Below are 15,196 nucleotides of genomic sequence, written 5' to 3' on the forward strand. Positions count from 1 at the left end.
TATCTGAGAGAGCGAGCATGAGAGAGAGACGAGAAGCAGAGTTGGGGCAGAGGGAGAGGGAGAAGCAAACTCTGAGTGAGCTGTTGAGCGGTGAGCCAGAAACTTGGCTCCATCTCAGAACCATGGGATGATGACCTGAGCCAAAGGCATCTACTAACTGACTGAACCCCCAGGCGCCCCTCAACAAGCACATTGATACTTTTGTTATTTTAGTATCAATGCATTATACTCATATATTATAAGATTCCCTTTCCCACCACATCCTTCTTAAGATGAGACCTTCAATGGGATATAACTATACATCTTTTTCTAAATTTCTCAGCTTAATAAAGTCATCTAGAATTGTACCTAGAGTTACACCATTGCTTTGTTGTCACTGTTTACCTCGATGCATTTCCTCATAATTTCTTCATATATTTGTCTTAGCACATTTGGTATCAGGTGTTCATTAGACTTTTTAAAATTTTATTTTATTTTTTCAGTGTTCCAAGAGCCAATGTTTATGCACCACACCCAGTGCTCCATGAAATACATGCCCTCCTTAATCCCCCCACCAGGCTCACCCACCCCCCACGACCCACCCCTCCAAGACTTTGTTGGTCTTCAGACATTTAGACATCCTCTACTGTGTCTTACTTACCATATAGTTCCCAGTCCCTCCATTATTTATTTTTAACTATTTGTTGGGAGAACTTTATAAACAAAATCTTTTTGAATAAGGGATAATAGGGGTGTGTGCTGTCTGGGTTTGCACGTGCCTACAATGTCTTTTCAAGTGTCATATTGGTGCAATGGTCAGGGTGTGTAGAATTCAGATTCTCAGCCCCTTTCCCTCAGCACTCTGTCAGCCTTGTTCCTCTGGCATCTACATTTAGGGCAGCAGGGAAGCAGGCCAGCGGCAGCCAGATTCTTGATCCTTGTTGGGAAGTACAGTTTTATGCTGTGGAAAACTCTATGGAATTCTTTTGGCATATATGATAATCACAACTTACCTTTGGATGGACTGTACATAGGTAGGTCTTTTGGTACAATTCTTGCCTGGTGATTGATGAACATTTTATGAATCGACATGCAGAATTTCTGCTCAGTGAAATGTTTTTCTCCTCCTTTGTTATTTGTCTTTCATCTGTTCTGTTTTCTTCTCCTGAATTATTTAATGGATTCCCATGGTGTACCTCTTATGACTCTTACCTGTTTTTTAATAACAAATTCTGTCTCTTGCTCTCTCTCCCTCTTCTTTTTTCCCTCTCAGCATCAGAGAGAAACTTAAGTTCTTTTTATTTTAAAAATTCAGTTTTAAGTATTTTTGTGTACTTTTAAATACTTTCTCTCCTGGATTTTATTTGATCAACAATGTCAATTTTTTCCCTAGGACAAATTTTTATCTCCCAGCCACTTTTTCTGCTCCTAGCTTCTCTTAGATCCATGGCTTTTGTTATTATTGATCCAATAGCCTCCCAAATTCCACGCAAAACCCACTGAGATTTTTCTTCACTGTCTCACCATCTTCCTGCAGTAACTCTTTTCCAGGAAAGTCTGTTTGTTTTGATGACTAGTTTATTTCCTTCCTATTGGGATAAAAGTTCATGTCAGCTCTCGGAGGCTTTCTATCCTGCTCATTCTTTTAACTGGACTTGGGAAGTGGCTTGGAATTCCTCACAAGTCAGGGGTTTATTCTTAAGTGTCTGCTAGTGAACATCACCTTCCTCTCCCTGTGACTGCCATGTAGGGTTGGGTATTCTAGGGCAGACAAACGATTGATGGTCACCAGTTGGCTGCATGCATGGTTGAGCCTGGTCAGGAAGTTAAGAGAATTCATTTGATTCTCCTAAATACATTTCAGTTTCTGTATCACTCTGATTTGCTCTGGGAGGTCTCAGCTATTCAGGGACAGAAGCAAGGGGATGAATAACATCCTCAACAAGGGGAAAGGAACAAGGCCTGGGTCTTTCACCCTTACATCAGTTTTGCCACCACCTACACACTCTCCTCTGTGCTCCCGAGGTGTGAATGGTTTTCTGGTGGGGACCATGACTGAGGACAAGAAAAGAGGTCAATTTTGGAGACACAGGAAGAGAATAATTCAAGAAACAGTTTTAAGAATTAATATGAAAATAGGGAGAAAGAAACAATGAGCACAGAGATAAAACATTACTATCGTTTAATATAGTGTAGGATATGTTGAAAGGTATATGAATCAAGGACCCATCCAAACATGTTCAAAGAAAGAGGCCAGGGAGCAATTGAAGTACAGATCTATAGCCTAGAGCTTTTTGTAAGTTAAAATTAAAACTTGAAGAGTTATTTTCCCTGGACATCAAGTAGCTCAGTATTCATCCCAAGGATAGATGAGTATAAGGCTTGACCAATGTATATACTTGTGTAGAAGTGCTTCTAGAATGGGACAGAAACGTCCCATTAAATGCTTTCTTATTCACACAAAGCGTTCTGTGTAATCAGATTTGCCTATGCACCTTTGACGAAATTGACCCTTTATCTTATCCTCTAATCCCCTCAGGTGAGAGAAACTAGGGAATAGAGATCTATCAGGACCCCTCCACCATCACTGGATGACGTGTTTGTGTAGGACCATGTTCTTCACAATGGCCTTACATCCTTGTTCCTGAGGCTGTAGATGATGGGGTTGAGCATAGGGGTCACCACCCCATTGAAGAGGGAGGTGAGCTTGTCTGAAACATCTTGCTTGCCTGCCCTCAGTGGGGTTCTTGGATTTGGGCTTTCTGTACACAAAGAGCATAGTTCTATAGAACCTTGAATGTGAGGTAGGCAGAGCAGGTAGAAAAGGCCTTTTTCCTTCTCTGAGCTGGGGGTATCCTCAGGTTGGCAGCAATGATAATCACATAGGAGATGAAAGTATAGTGAGCTGGAATGCCCAGAAAGGTCACATTGGCCACTGCCATAGTGATTGCATCAATGAGATGTCAGCACAGACCAACTTCAGGACAGCCAAGTTCTCACAGGTAAAGTGGTTGATGAGGTTGTCCTCACAGGAGGGTAAGCATGTCACTAAAGATGTTTGCACCATGGCAGTCATGCTTCTGGCTGTCCAGGAGCTGACCGCCATGGGCACATAGGCAGCTTGCTCATGACCAGTAGGTACCTGAGGAGGTTACAGATGGCCAGATAGAGATCAAATGCCATCATGCCCAGAAGCACACACTGTGTGGCTCCCATGGCAAAGGAGAGAACCATCTGCACACCTAGGCAGAGAAGGGGATGGTTTTCCTGCAGATTAGGAAGCTGTTGAGAATGAAGGGGCCTGAGGTGGTTGTGTAGTGGATCTACAAGAAGGATGGGTTCCCAGGGAAGAAGTACATGATCATGTGTTGGTAGGAGTTGGACACAGTCCCCAGGATGAGGACCCCATTGCCCAGCAGGAGCACTAAATAGATCACGAGGATATGCACAAAGAACATTTGGCATGGGAGGAAGGGCTGGGGCTGTGTGGAATACTTTCACATATGAGAAGGAAAGAGATTGGGTACATCTCATGTAGAGGCACTAAACCTAATTAGGAGTGAAGGTAGAAGCTACTGGAGGGTAGAGTTAAGCATAAATCGAGGAAGAGTTTGCAAAGGCTGAACGAAAAAGCTAGACTCTGGAAGTACTGAATTCTTTGTTACTGGAGATGTCCAAGAAATGCCATTTGACTGGGGTCAGGGACATTGGAGAGGAACAACATGCATCCTGTGCGTAGGGTTGAACAAGAAAATCCCTGAAACCTCTTCTAACAATGATATTGCATGGCTCTACTAAGTATCTGAAGTTTGCTTAAGTGGCCACTAGATGGCCTTTGTGTATTTGTAAGAGCAAGATTATTCCCTGCTGGTGCCAAGAAAAAATTAGTAACAGGATTAACATTAGAATCAGAAATTTTATTAAACAAACACTATTCCTTAGGCAATTCATTCCTAATAAATGTAAGAAAATGTAAATATCACTTGATCAAAAACTTCCAAAATCTGTTCTCACAAAGGATTCACTTTCCAAATTCTCTTTTTAAATATGTGTGCCATATTCAAAGAATTTCATAGAACTTGCCATAAAAATGCTTCTATTCACCTGCTAACACCTCTGAATCTCTCATTTACCTTGTGTGTCTATTGCTGTATGTACGGACGGTGTCTTACTCTGTTCCACATGGCACACAGCACTGGGCAACATTCATGATACGACCAAAACTGGTATCTAATAGTTCCATTGTTCTTATCATTTACAAAGCACTTATCTATAATAAGTAATTCATGTAAAATCATGTGGTTAGGTGTGAAATATGAAGAAATAGACTGAAATAGGTTAGGCAACCCACCGAAGGTCATAGGTAAGAAAAAGCTTCCCTGTTTTTATCCTGCTGAGCTATGGAGACTTAGGAAATGCTACCAAGTTTACATCTCTTGGACATTCACAGTGTACTGTGGCATATTAAAGACTTTGAGAAATCCTGGAACAAAGAAACGTATCAAATGTTAGCCCCCCCAAAGTCTTCAGATATATTTAGCATCACTCTATCTGATTGGTTATCTATATTTCTATCATCTTTCTTTTTTCTAGAATGTGAGTTATTATCCAATCAAATACTAGCTTTTTAGTGGGAATTGCTGTAAATGATAAGCATCAAATTCAAACTCTATACTCCTTCTTGCCTTTAACTTCCTAGCAGTGTTTCATAATGTGAAGTGCATTAAAAAAAAATCTTTAATTTTCTCATAGCTAAAAAGAAATGGGGTGTTCAGAATAGCTTGTTCCCACCCAAAAGCTCTCTATGTAAAGAACTTGTCTTTGTCTCTTCTTATACTTCAGCCAAACTGACTGTCTTCCAAAAACAGTCCAAAATGAAAATTCCCACTTCCTCCTTGTTCCTGTGACTCTTCCTGGGGAATCTAGGAGGGATGGCAACAGTGCTGGGAGCGCCCTCTCTCCTCTGTGCATGGCTGTGTAAGTAGACGCAGCGCAGGCCATTCACCAAGCTCGCTCTGATGGCTGGCTCCTCTCTCCTTAGTTTTATCACGTGTTCAGAATGTCTTTGTGTATTCAATTAGAGATCTGTTGTGTGGCATCTGTCAAAACTCTCAGCTGTATGGCTAGAACTCAGAAGATATACTCTGAAAAGTTAAACATTCTCTGAAAATGGACTGAAGGTCAAGAGAGGATTCTGGATTACATGACTTGTCTTTCGAAGGCAGCTATAATGATCTGAAGTCCTTTATCTCATAGGGTGGGAACACTGAGAAGCCCTCCATCACTGGGCGAAACATTTCTGAGCCACCAGGCTCCTCACAGCAGCCTTCACATCCTTGTTCCTGAGGCTGTAGATGATGGGGTTGAGCATGGGGGTCACCACCCCATAGAAAAGGGGGATGAGCTTGTCTGAAAGGTCTTTTTTGTCTGTCCCCTGGGGATCTTTAGACTTGGGCTTCCTGTACATGAAAACTAAGGTCCCATAGAAGATGACCACCACAGTGAAGTGGGCAGAGCAGGTGGAGAAGGCCTTTCTCCTCCCCTCAACTGAGGGGATCCTCAGGATGGTAACAATGATGAACACGTAGGAGACAAAAATGAACAGAACTGGGACCCCCAGGAAGATCACATTGGTCACCCCCATGCTGATCACATTGATGGAGATGTCAGTACAGGCCAACTTTAGGACAGCCAGTAGCTCACAGGCAAGGTGGTTGATGACGTTGTTCCCACAGAAAGGCAGCTTAATTGTCAAGGTTGTGTGTACCACAGAAACTGTACAACCAATAGCCCAGGAGCTGACAGCCATGGGCACATATGTAGCCTTGCTCATGACCACGGGATACCTAAGGGGGTTACAGATGGCCACATAGCGATCAAATGCCATCATGCCCAGAAGCACACACTCTGTGGCTCCCATGGCAAAGGAGAGAAACATCTGCACGGCACAGGCTGAGAAGGAGATGGTTTTCCTGGGGGTCAGGAAGCTGTCAAGAATGAGGGGGACTGCAGAGGCTGTGTAGCAGATGTCCAGGAAGGAGAGGTTCGCCAGGAAGAAGTACATGGGTGTGTGCAGGCGGGAGTCAAGGATGGTCACCAAGATGAGGACCCCGTTTCCCAGCAGGATGACCAGGTACATTAGGAGGATGAGCACAAAGAAAATTTTCTCCAGCTTAGGGTGGGCTCAGAGCCCCAGGATAATGAACCCTTCCACAGGGGAAGACCAGTTGGCTTTTTCTATGTGCTATCCCTTCTGTCATCAGCCAAGGACAAATGCAGCACAGGAGGCTTTCTTGAGGAGGTCTTAGGCATCTGGAACACCATCACTGTGTGCTATAGAATAGGAGAAGATATGTGCATAAGAGATAAATGACTGAAAGAGACAGTAGGTAGGAGTGTGCTTAGATCTTAGATGGGGGATGGTCAGGGCTGGAAGAGGGCTTACAAATACTGCACTGAGGTCCAGAGAGGGGAAGTGACCTGTCCAAGGCTTCTGAGCAAGGTGATGATAGAGACAGGACCTGAGCCCAGCAGAGGTAATCCCCAGTCAGGGAGGGCTTTTCCTCTCTTTTTGATGAACATGGGAAAATGCTGTAAATTATTTCTATTTGATGTAAATACATAGAAATTTCATTTAATCTGGGCTTTCCTAGATTCTTAGAGAATTCCCAAGCTGATCCTATTCTTAAAACTACCAATATTTCAAGCCTCATTAAACTTTGATTACATTTGGAAGGAACTTGTTTAAAAGTGCTAATCCCCATCCAGACAGAATAAAGCCTAGGTAAAAGTTCAACCATATGAGGGAACCTTCCTTAGTCTGCGGACCCTCGGCAAAAGACAACTATTTTCAGAATTGAGATCTGCCTATTCTAATACATATTAAAGGCAATATGTGTGGGAGGTTCCCTCATGGGGAAGAATTCATGAAGGCCACAGAAGGAGTAATTGGAGTGAGTGAACCCACACTATGGGATGACAGCCATGCAGCTTACTGACCAGTTAACTCAGTTCTTAATAACTGGGCAGATTGTAACTTATCAGCAGGATGTATGGCATTAACATCTAATCCCAGCTCATTAGAGTATTGGTGAACTCTTAGCCAAGGGTGTGTAAGGAATGGTTTTTCTCTGTCCTTTTATGTTTATACTGTATTCTTATGTAATATTCTGGCTCTCTGCCTCCACTCTTGGGTTCCCTGCAAGCACTTAGCTTATGGGAAGACTTGCATGCCTTTGGGTAGAGGATTTACAGACTCTCAGCTACCTTTGCCAGACTCTGTATTCAGAATTCTTATTTGTAATATTTCTATAGGTCTTTCTTTTAAAAAATTGTTTTTGAAGATTTTATTTATTTACTTGACAGAGAGAGAGATCAAAGTTGGCAGAGAGGCAGGCAGAGAGAGAGGCGGATGGAGGCTCCCTGCTGAGCAGAGAGCATGGTGCTCAATCCCAGGACACTGAGGTCATGACCTGAGCTGAAGGCACCCCGTTATAGCTCTTTCTTAATGGCAGTGGTGTGTACACACAAGTATATATGTATGTCATGAGTGTGTGTGTGTGTGTGTGTGTAGGCGTGGGCAGAGGGTAGATGACGAGTGGTTAATATTAATGAACATCTATTTTCTGCCATATTCTTTGAAGCAAGTCATGGAGAAGACACTGTCATTCAGGTGTCATAGGTAAAAGAAAGCAAAGTTCAGAGAAGCCAAAGATTTGGTTCTTAAGATTGACCACCAGAGCTGGGGTTGGATCACAGGCCCCCAAACTGGGTTCTTCCCACCAAATAGCTGCCGCACTGTCTCGCACAGATGTTGCAGAGTCTGTCTCTGCAGTACCAGCTCTGTGGCTCTCTGCTCTGTCTCATAGCCCAGCCTGCTCTTGCTTCAGTCATGGTTGGAGTTTATGTGAGATACTCTGTCAGGCAGAGTGAGTCCCGCCCTGCACTGACCCCAGACTTTGTCAGCCTCGGCACTAGTGACACTTGGGGCTGGAGCACTCCTTGTTGTGTGGGGCTGTCCTGTGCATCGGAGGATGTTTAGGACCATCCCTGACCTCTGCCCACCTGCTGCCAATAGCACTTGCTCCTTGAGCTGTGACCACCAAATGTGTCTGCAGACACTGCCAGATGTTTCCGGGAGGAGAAGGAGGTACAAGTTGTGCCCTGCAGAGGAGCATTGCTCTGAGCCAGGAGAGGTGTCCCTCATGATGCAACCATGGGTTTCATGGTATTTTCTGTGCAGGCCTAGGGCCCTCCCCCCATCCCTCAATTCAGCACGTGAGGGTGCTCCCGTCTGCTCATGCAGGCCCACTCTGGGTGTTCTGTCATGAACCTCTGCCCCAACTTGTGTCCCATGCTTCCCAGTGGCTCTCCCAGCCCCTTCCTTTTCCCAGAAAAGGCAAAGGAAATACTGCAGTCCTTGCCACAAGCAGGATTCAATAGTGACAAAGATATGCTGTGGCTGGAGAGGCCAAGGAGAGTGGCTTCTGTTAGAGAAGCCATCCTGTCCACTCCCATGAGCCAGAGCTGTGCACACAGAAACTTCTTCCCATGAGAAGTGTGCTGTGGGCATGAGTGATGGGCAGGATTTGACCCACATGACAGCTTCAGCCCCGGAAGTCCTTAGTGCCCACCATGTTAAAATTGCTGAACGAAAGCTAGTTCAATTTGAATGAACGGAACGGCTAGGAGGATCTTGCACACTGAACTCAGAGCTGTGGGACCTGTCCCTGCCTGGTACATAGATATTCCGTGTAGTCTGAGCAAGTCCCAGGCCTTGATTTCCCCATATGCCTCACAAAAACGCTCCCAGGGCATCCCAACTCTGTCATGGAGTGCCCAGCGCTGTCCTCACCAGGCAGGGAGCAGTCTTGGGTGAAGGTTACAGACCCTTCCTTTGGGTGAGTGTGTGTGTGTGTGTGTGTGTGTGTGTGTGTGTGTGTGTGAGTCTGTGTGTGTGAAGAGGTGATCTGAATGCTTGGTTTCCCATCAAGATATGGCCAGCAGGAAATAGTGCCGTGTCAGGCTTTGGAGGAGACTCAGGATGGAAGAAAACAGAAGAGGTCTGACACCTACAGCCCCAGGTGCACATGAGTCAGCCTGTGAGAGCAGGAAAGGAAGGGAAGCTCTTACCTTTGTGGCTGGATCCTACAGGTGTGACACTGGGATAGGGCTTGCTTGTGGCCTGATCCCTACTTATCTCTGGAGGCAGCAGGCAGCTGAGAAAAGGAATGCAGTCCTGAGCCCCATGTATTGTCATGCCGCCTCTGTGGAGAGCAGCTTCTGTAGAAAAACAAAAAAGCTGGGAAATGCACAAAACTCAATATTTCAACCTCTGGAAGAAAATTGTGAATGCTCAATGAAGTGGAAGACCGGTATCTCTCAATGGAAGCCTTCATAACTGTCTGCCAATAAATGCCTGATGGTGCCATTTCATATAATGGAATATTAGACATTTAAGTTACATTTATAATTTTTACACTAGCACATCATTACACTTTAAAGATGAAAGTGAGAATGCAAAATCGTACATACCGTTTTGATCTCAGTTAGGTAAACAGTATATGTGGATAAAAGTGATTGAAAAGAAGTTATAACAAAATCAATTGGGAAAGGGATTCTGCTTTGTAACTCTTCAATACTATCAGATTATGTAATAAATTACAGGCAGAAATTACTTTGTGTTCAGGCAAAAAAAATTCTCAGTATGGTTATCTCCCTTACCAATATTTTGCTTTCCAAAATTTCAGTTCTGGCCCCCACAGCACCCCAGCTGTGGTTTGGAGCAGAAGACAGTGATTCTGACGTGTGGTTACAAGGTCAAGAGTAGCCTTATGTTGCATCTCAATGTCTAGGTCACTTACCTCACTGTGGCTCATCATGTGGCCATTTTATCATCTTGCATTTTCACAGGAAGAAAGGGAGTCCAGTATAATAAGATACTGTGAGGGAGAGACCACATTCACATAACTTTATTATGTGGTGTTGTTATAATTGTTGTATGTTGTTATTGGTTATTGTTAACCTCTCACTGTGTCAGATTTGTAAATTAAACTGTATCACAGGTATGTGTATATAGGAAGGAAACAGGATACATAGAGTGCAGTATTATCAGTGGTTTGAGGCATTCACTGGGGGTCTTGGGAGGTATCCCCATGAATAAGGGGTAGAAAGAAAGTGAGGAGAACAGAACTAGCCACAGACTGGGCATCACAGACAGGGATGGGTCCCAGCTTGCCTGTCTGCTCACCCTCTGACCCCGTGAAAGGCTCAGTCTTCTGGGAAATCTCAGCAGTATGGGGTGGAAATCAGGCTGCCTTCTTCCCAGGACTCTGGGCTCCTCCCAGGGAGGATGGAACAGCAGTGTCAGGGCAGGGCTTGTTCAGTGGTGAGCTCTGTAGAGCAGGAGGGACTGCCTGGTCTTAGCCTCAGCTGTTCCTCCCTGCTCCAGCATCAGCTGCTCACAGCTGGCTGTAGCTGGAAGGTGCTTGGAGCAGAGGCAGGGGGAGGAGGAAAGTCCATTTTTGGAAAATGTTCTACAAAAGTCATCGTCGCCAGCCCTGTCCCCACCACAGCCCCGCACTCCCCACCTGCATCTTGCTTGTAGCCATTTCTCTGAGTCTCCTGATCCTGGAGCCAATTCTCAGTTTCTCATTGTGCCCTGGGCCAGACCCTGGATCCCAGAGAAGGACCCCAGATACTCGCCTGCTGGGCTTCTTTCACCTCTGAGACCCTGTGTCTTCTTTTTCCTCTGTGGAAACTTTAGCCTCTGGTGGGGTTTCTCTCACATCCTTCCTCCTAGATGTGCAGGCTGACTGGGTGTCTCAGCTACAGACTCTTCATGGAGAGGACTTGTCATCCTGGTCTGAAGCCCAGAAATCCCACAGCTACATCTTCCCCAGCAGTGAAAGGAGTCCTCAAGAAGCAGCTGTGAACTCCTACAGGGACCCTGTTAGTCCCAGAAGCAATTTAAAGTTTGGAATGTCAAATGTGCACAGGGTATAGGCCCTATACATACCTGGGGCCTCCAGGGACCATCTCCCTGTCCTAATTAGTGATAACGACTGGGATACGGTCACCTGAAGATGGAGAAGAGTGTATAGCAGATGCTGGTTTCCTCCTGAGCTTTCCTGGGCTCCCGGAGAAGCTGGTGCTCCATTCAGGGCCAGAGTATGTTGTCCCCCTGCTGAGTCCTAGACATCCAGAATGGAGAGGCAGGACATGTGTCTCACAACAGCAGTAGCAGAACTGGCTACACTGAGTGAGGTGCTCCCATGTGCCAGGCACTGTGACAGACACTTCACAAACCTTCATTTTAACATTTCCTCCACTTCCTCACCAGCACATGTTATTTCTTGCCATATTGATTCTCGGCATTCTGACTTGTGTGAGATGGTATCTCATTGTGGGTTTATTTGCATTTCCCTGATGATAGTGATATTTGACATTGTTTCATGTTTCTCTTAGCCCTCTGTAGGTATCTTGGTAGAAATATCTATTTCAGATCCTCTGCCTTTTTAAAAAAATCAGATTATTTGTTTTCTTGGTTTTGAGTTGTATGCATTATTTATATATATTTTGGATAATATCCAATATATTGTTTGCAAGTTTCTTCTCCCATTCGGTAGGTTGCCTTTTCATTTAGCTGATGACTTCCTTCACTTTGCGAAAGCTTTTTAGTTTGATGAAGTCCAAGAGTTTATTTTTGCCTTTGTTTTCCTTGTCTGAGGAGACATATCCTGAAAAATGTTGTTGAAGCTGATGAGCAAGAGATTGTTGCCTATGTTTTCTTTTAGGAGTTTTATGGTCAGGTCCTACCTGTTGGTCTCCACTCCACTTTTATTTCACATCTGTGTAAAACAAAAGAAAGTAGTCCAGTTTTTCTTCTTTTACATGTAGTTCTCCAGTTTTTTCAACACCATTTATTGAAGAGACTATCTATTGTATATTCTTGCCTCCTTTGCTGTAAATTGATGAGATAAGCATGTGTTTATTTCTGGGTGTTTCATCCTTTTTCTCTGATCTATGTGTCTATTTTTGTGTCAGCATCAACCTGTTTTGATTAGTAGTAATCAACCACATTTCAAGCTGTAGTAAAACTTGAAATGTGGTATTGTGTCCCTAATGTCTTATTCCAGGGAACAGACTTCAAAAGGTAAACAATTTCCCAAAGACCCCATCTTTTGTGAATGGCAGAGCTGGATTTCAGTCTCAATACATCTGATTCTGTTTATCACCATTGATTTCATCCTACTCTTTGACTCATCATCATGATTATCATCCCATTAGGAGGTGTTCCTTGTACCCAAATCAAAATTTAAAAGATGTAAATGAAAATAGAGTTAAAAACTAAGCACCCATCTTGTCACATAATTATGTTCCCTCGAGTCAACCAATGTTAGCAATGTCCTTATGCTTTTTTTCTCCAGAGATATCTATGGATATTGAGTGAGAAAAGCGAGATATTAAGACAGTGACAAACTTTGCACAGCTGTGCTCTTTTTTAATATCTTGATTTTCTCACCAAACAATATATCTTGGGTATATATGTCTGGAAAACATGTGTAATTCTGCCTCTTTAAAAAAATATTTTATTTAAAAATGGCAGAGAAGTAGCAGGCTGAGGTGACATCAGGTAGCAGGAAATCAGCTAGATAGCTTATCAAACCATTCCGAACACCTACAAATCCAACAGGAGTTCGAAGAGAAGAGCAGCAATTCTAGAAACAGAAAATCAACCACTTTCTGAAAGGTAGGACCTGCAGAGAAATGAATCCAAAGCGCTTGGAAGATTGACCACGGGGTCAGGGCCAGCTCCCAGCAAGCAGTGGAGCAACAGAGCACAAAATCAGAACTTTTAAAAGTCAGCTCCACTGAGGGACATCACTACATCACTCCAGCGGCTAAACTGTGGGGAAGTCCATGCAGGGACATCATGGTCTCAGGTCCTGCGGGGTCACAGAAGGATCAGGGGTATCTGAGTGTCACAGAGCTTGCAGGTATTAGAGCAGGGAAGCTGGCTGCAGAGATGGAGCCGAGGAGTGAGCTCTCAACTTGGGGTTACCTTAAGTTGTGATACATGGCACAGGCCACTGCTCTGTAAGTGGGGACCCCTCAAGATCCGGGGAGACCCCCCTGGAAGAGCACAGGGATCTGCAGGGTTTGGAGACTCCAGGTGGGGCTGTGTGCCAGAGAGAGAGATGCTTGGTCACAGGCTGGGTGAGCTCAGAGCGCAGCCACAGGACAGGGAGACGGGAGTGATTGAACGCTTTTCTCCAAGGGTGCACTGAGGAGTGGCGCCCCAAGCTCTTGGCTCCTCCAGGCCGGGATTGGGAGGCCGCCATTTTCATTCCCGTCCTCCGGAACTCTACAGAAAGCATTCAGGGAACAAAAGCTCCCAAAAGGGAACCAGAGTGGATTACTTAGCCTGGCCCGTGGTAAGGGTGGGGCAATTCTGCCTCGGATAAAAACACTTGAGAATGACTACAACAGGTCCCTCCCCCAGAAGATCAGCAAGAAATCCAGCCAAGACCAAGTTCACATATCAAGGAGAACAGCAGAATTCCAGAGGAGGAAAAAGCAAAGCGTGGAATTCATGGCTTTCTCCCCATGATTCTTTAGTCTTGCAAAGTTAATTTTTTTTTCTTGTGCTAAAATTTTTTTAACTTTTACTCTTTTTTTAAAAAAGATTTTTATTTATTCATTTGATAGAGATCACAAGTAGGCAGAGAGACATGCAGAGAGAAAGAGGAAGGGAAGCGGGCCTCCTGCCGAGCAGAGAGCCAGATGCGGGGCTTGATCCCAGAACCCTGGGATCAGGACCTGAGCTGAAGGCAGAGGCTTTAACCCACTGAGCCACCCAGGCACCCCTTACTCTTTCCTCTTTTAACATTTTTAAACTAGTTTATCTTAACAATAACTTTCATTTTAAAAAATATTTTTTGAACCTTCATTATTATAGTCATATTTTATCCTTCATTGTACCTAACTTTATTTTTTGTATACACATAGGGTTTTTTCTTCTAAAAAATTTGTGATACAACTTCTTCTAATAGATCAAAATATACCCTAAATCTAGCACAGGGCTTTGTTCTAGTCTCCAGCCTGAGCAAATTCTCTCCACTTTCTTTTTCCTTATTCTCCCAACCAACTTATCTTATCAACTCCTTTTTTAGAAATTAAAAAAATTTTTTTTCATCTTTATAGTCATAGTCCATCCTTTCTTCGTGTTTACCCTTATATATGTTTTTCATTCTTTAAAATTTTGGGAGGTAGTTTCTTCTAAGAGACCAAAATACTCCCAAAATTAAGTGGGTGACCCTGTTCTATTCACCAGTGTAATATATATATTTTCTTTTTTAATTTTTTCTTTATTTTTTTTCTTAAAAAATTTTTTTTCTGAACTTCTTTTTACCCCCTTGCTTCCCCCCATGATTTGGGGACTCTTCTGATTTGGTTAAAGCACATTTTCCTGGGGTCTTTGCCACCCTTTTAGTATTTTATTTGCTCCTGCATATATTCTTTTTTTTTTTTTTAAGACTCCATTCCCTTGACAGAGAGAGAGAGGCAGCGAGAGAGGGAACACAAAGTGGGGGAAGCAGGAGAGGGAAAAGCAGGCCTCCTGCTGAGCAGGGAGCCTGATGTGGGGTTCGATCCCAGGACCCTGGGATCCTGACCTGAGCCAAAGGCAGATACCTAACCAACTGAGCCACCCAGGTGCCCCTCCTTCATATATTCTTATCTGGATAAAATGACAAGGCTGAAAAACTCACCACAAAAAAAAAAAAAAAAAAAAAAAAAGAACAAGAGGCAGTACCAAAGGCTAGGGACCTATCAATATGGACATTGGTAATATGTCAGATCCATAGTTCAGAATGATGATTCTCAAGGTGCTAGCTGGGTTCAAAAAAGGCATGAAAAATATTAGAGAAACACTGTCTAGAGAAATAAAAGCCCTTTCTGGAGAAATAAAAGAACAAAAATCTAATCAAGTTGAAATAAAAAAGCTATTAATGAGGTGCAATAAAAAATGGAGGCTCTTACTGCTAGGATAAATGAGGCAGAAGAGAGAATTAGTGATATAGAAGACCAAATGACAGAGAATGAAGAAGCTGAGCAAAGGAGAGACAAACAACTACTGGACCATGAGGGGAGAATTCAAGAGATAAGTGATACCATAAGATGAAACAACATTATTCTAATGTTGTTTCATCTTATG

The 15,196-nt window shown here is 43.7% G+C and overlaps 1 protein-coding gene and 1 pseudogene across 1 annotated transcript; both read right to left on the reverse strand.

The window, feature by feature from the left end:
* Window positions 1–2,563: 2,563 nt before the first annotated feature.
* LOC111146091 lies at window positions 2,564–3,437 on the reverse strand (annotated as a pseudogene).
* Window positions 3,438–5,260: 1,823 nt separating this feature from the next.
* On the reverse strand, window positions 5,261–9,860 carry LOC111146024 (olfactory receptor 13C7-like). Its single transcript, XM_022501390.1, is given in 2 exon segments — window positions 5,261–6,223; window positions 9,843–9,860. Coding segments are annotated over 2 exon segments (981 nt in total).
* Between the last annotated feature and the right edge of the window lie 5,336 nt (window positions 9,861–15,196).

Source organism: Enhydra lutris, unplaced genomic scaffold, assembly GCF_002288905.1.
Source record: "Enhydra lutris kenyoni isolate GAN:26980312 unplaced genomic scaffold, ASM228890v2 scaffoldscaffold13, whole genome shotgun sequence".
Classification (NCBI taxonomy): domain Eukaryota; kingdom Metazoa; phylum Chordata; class Mammalia; order Carnivora; family Mustelidae; genus Enhydra; species Enhydra lutris.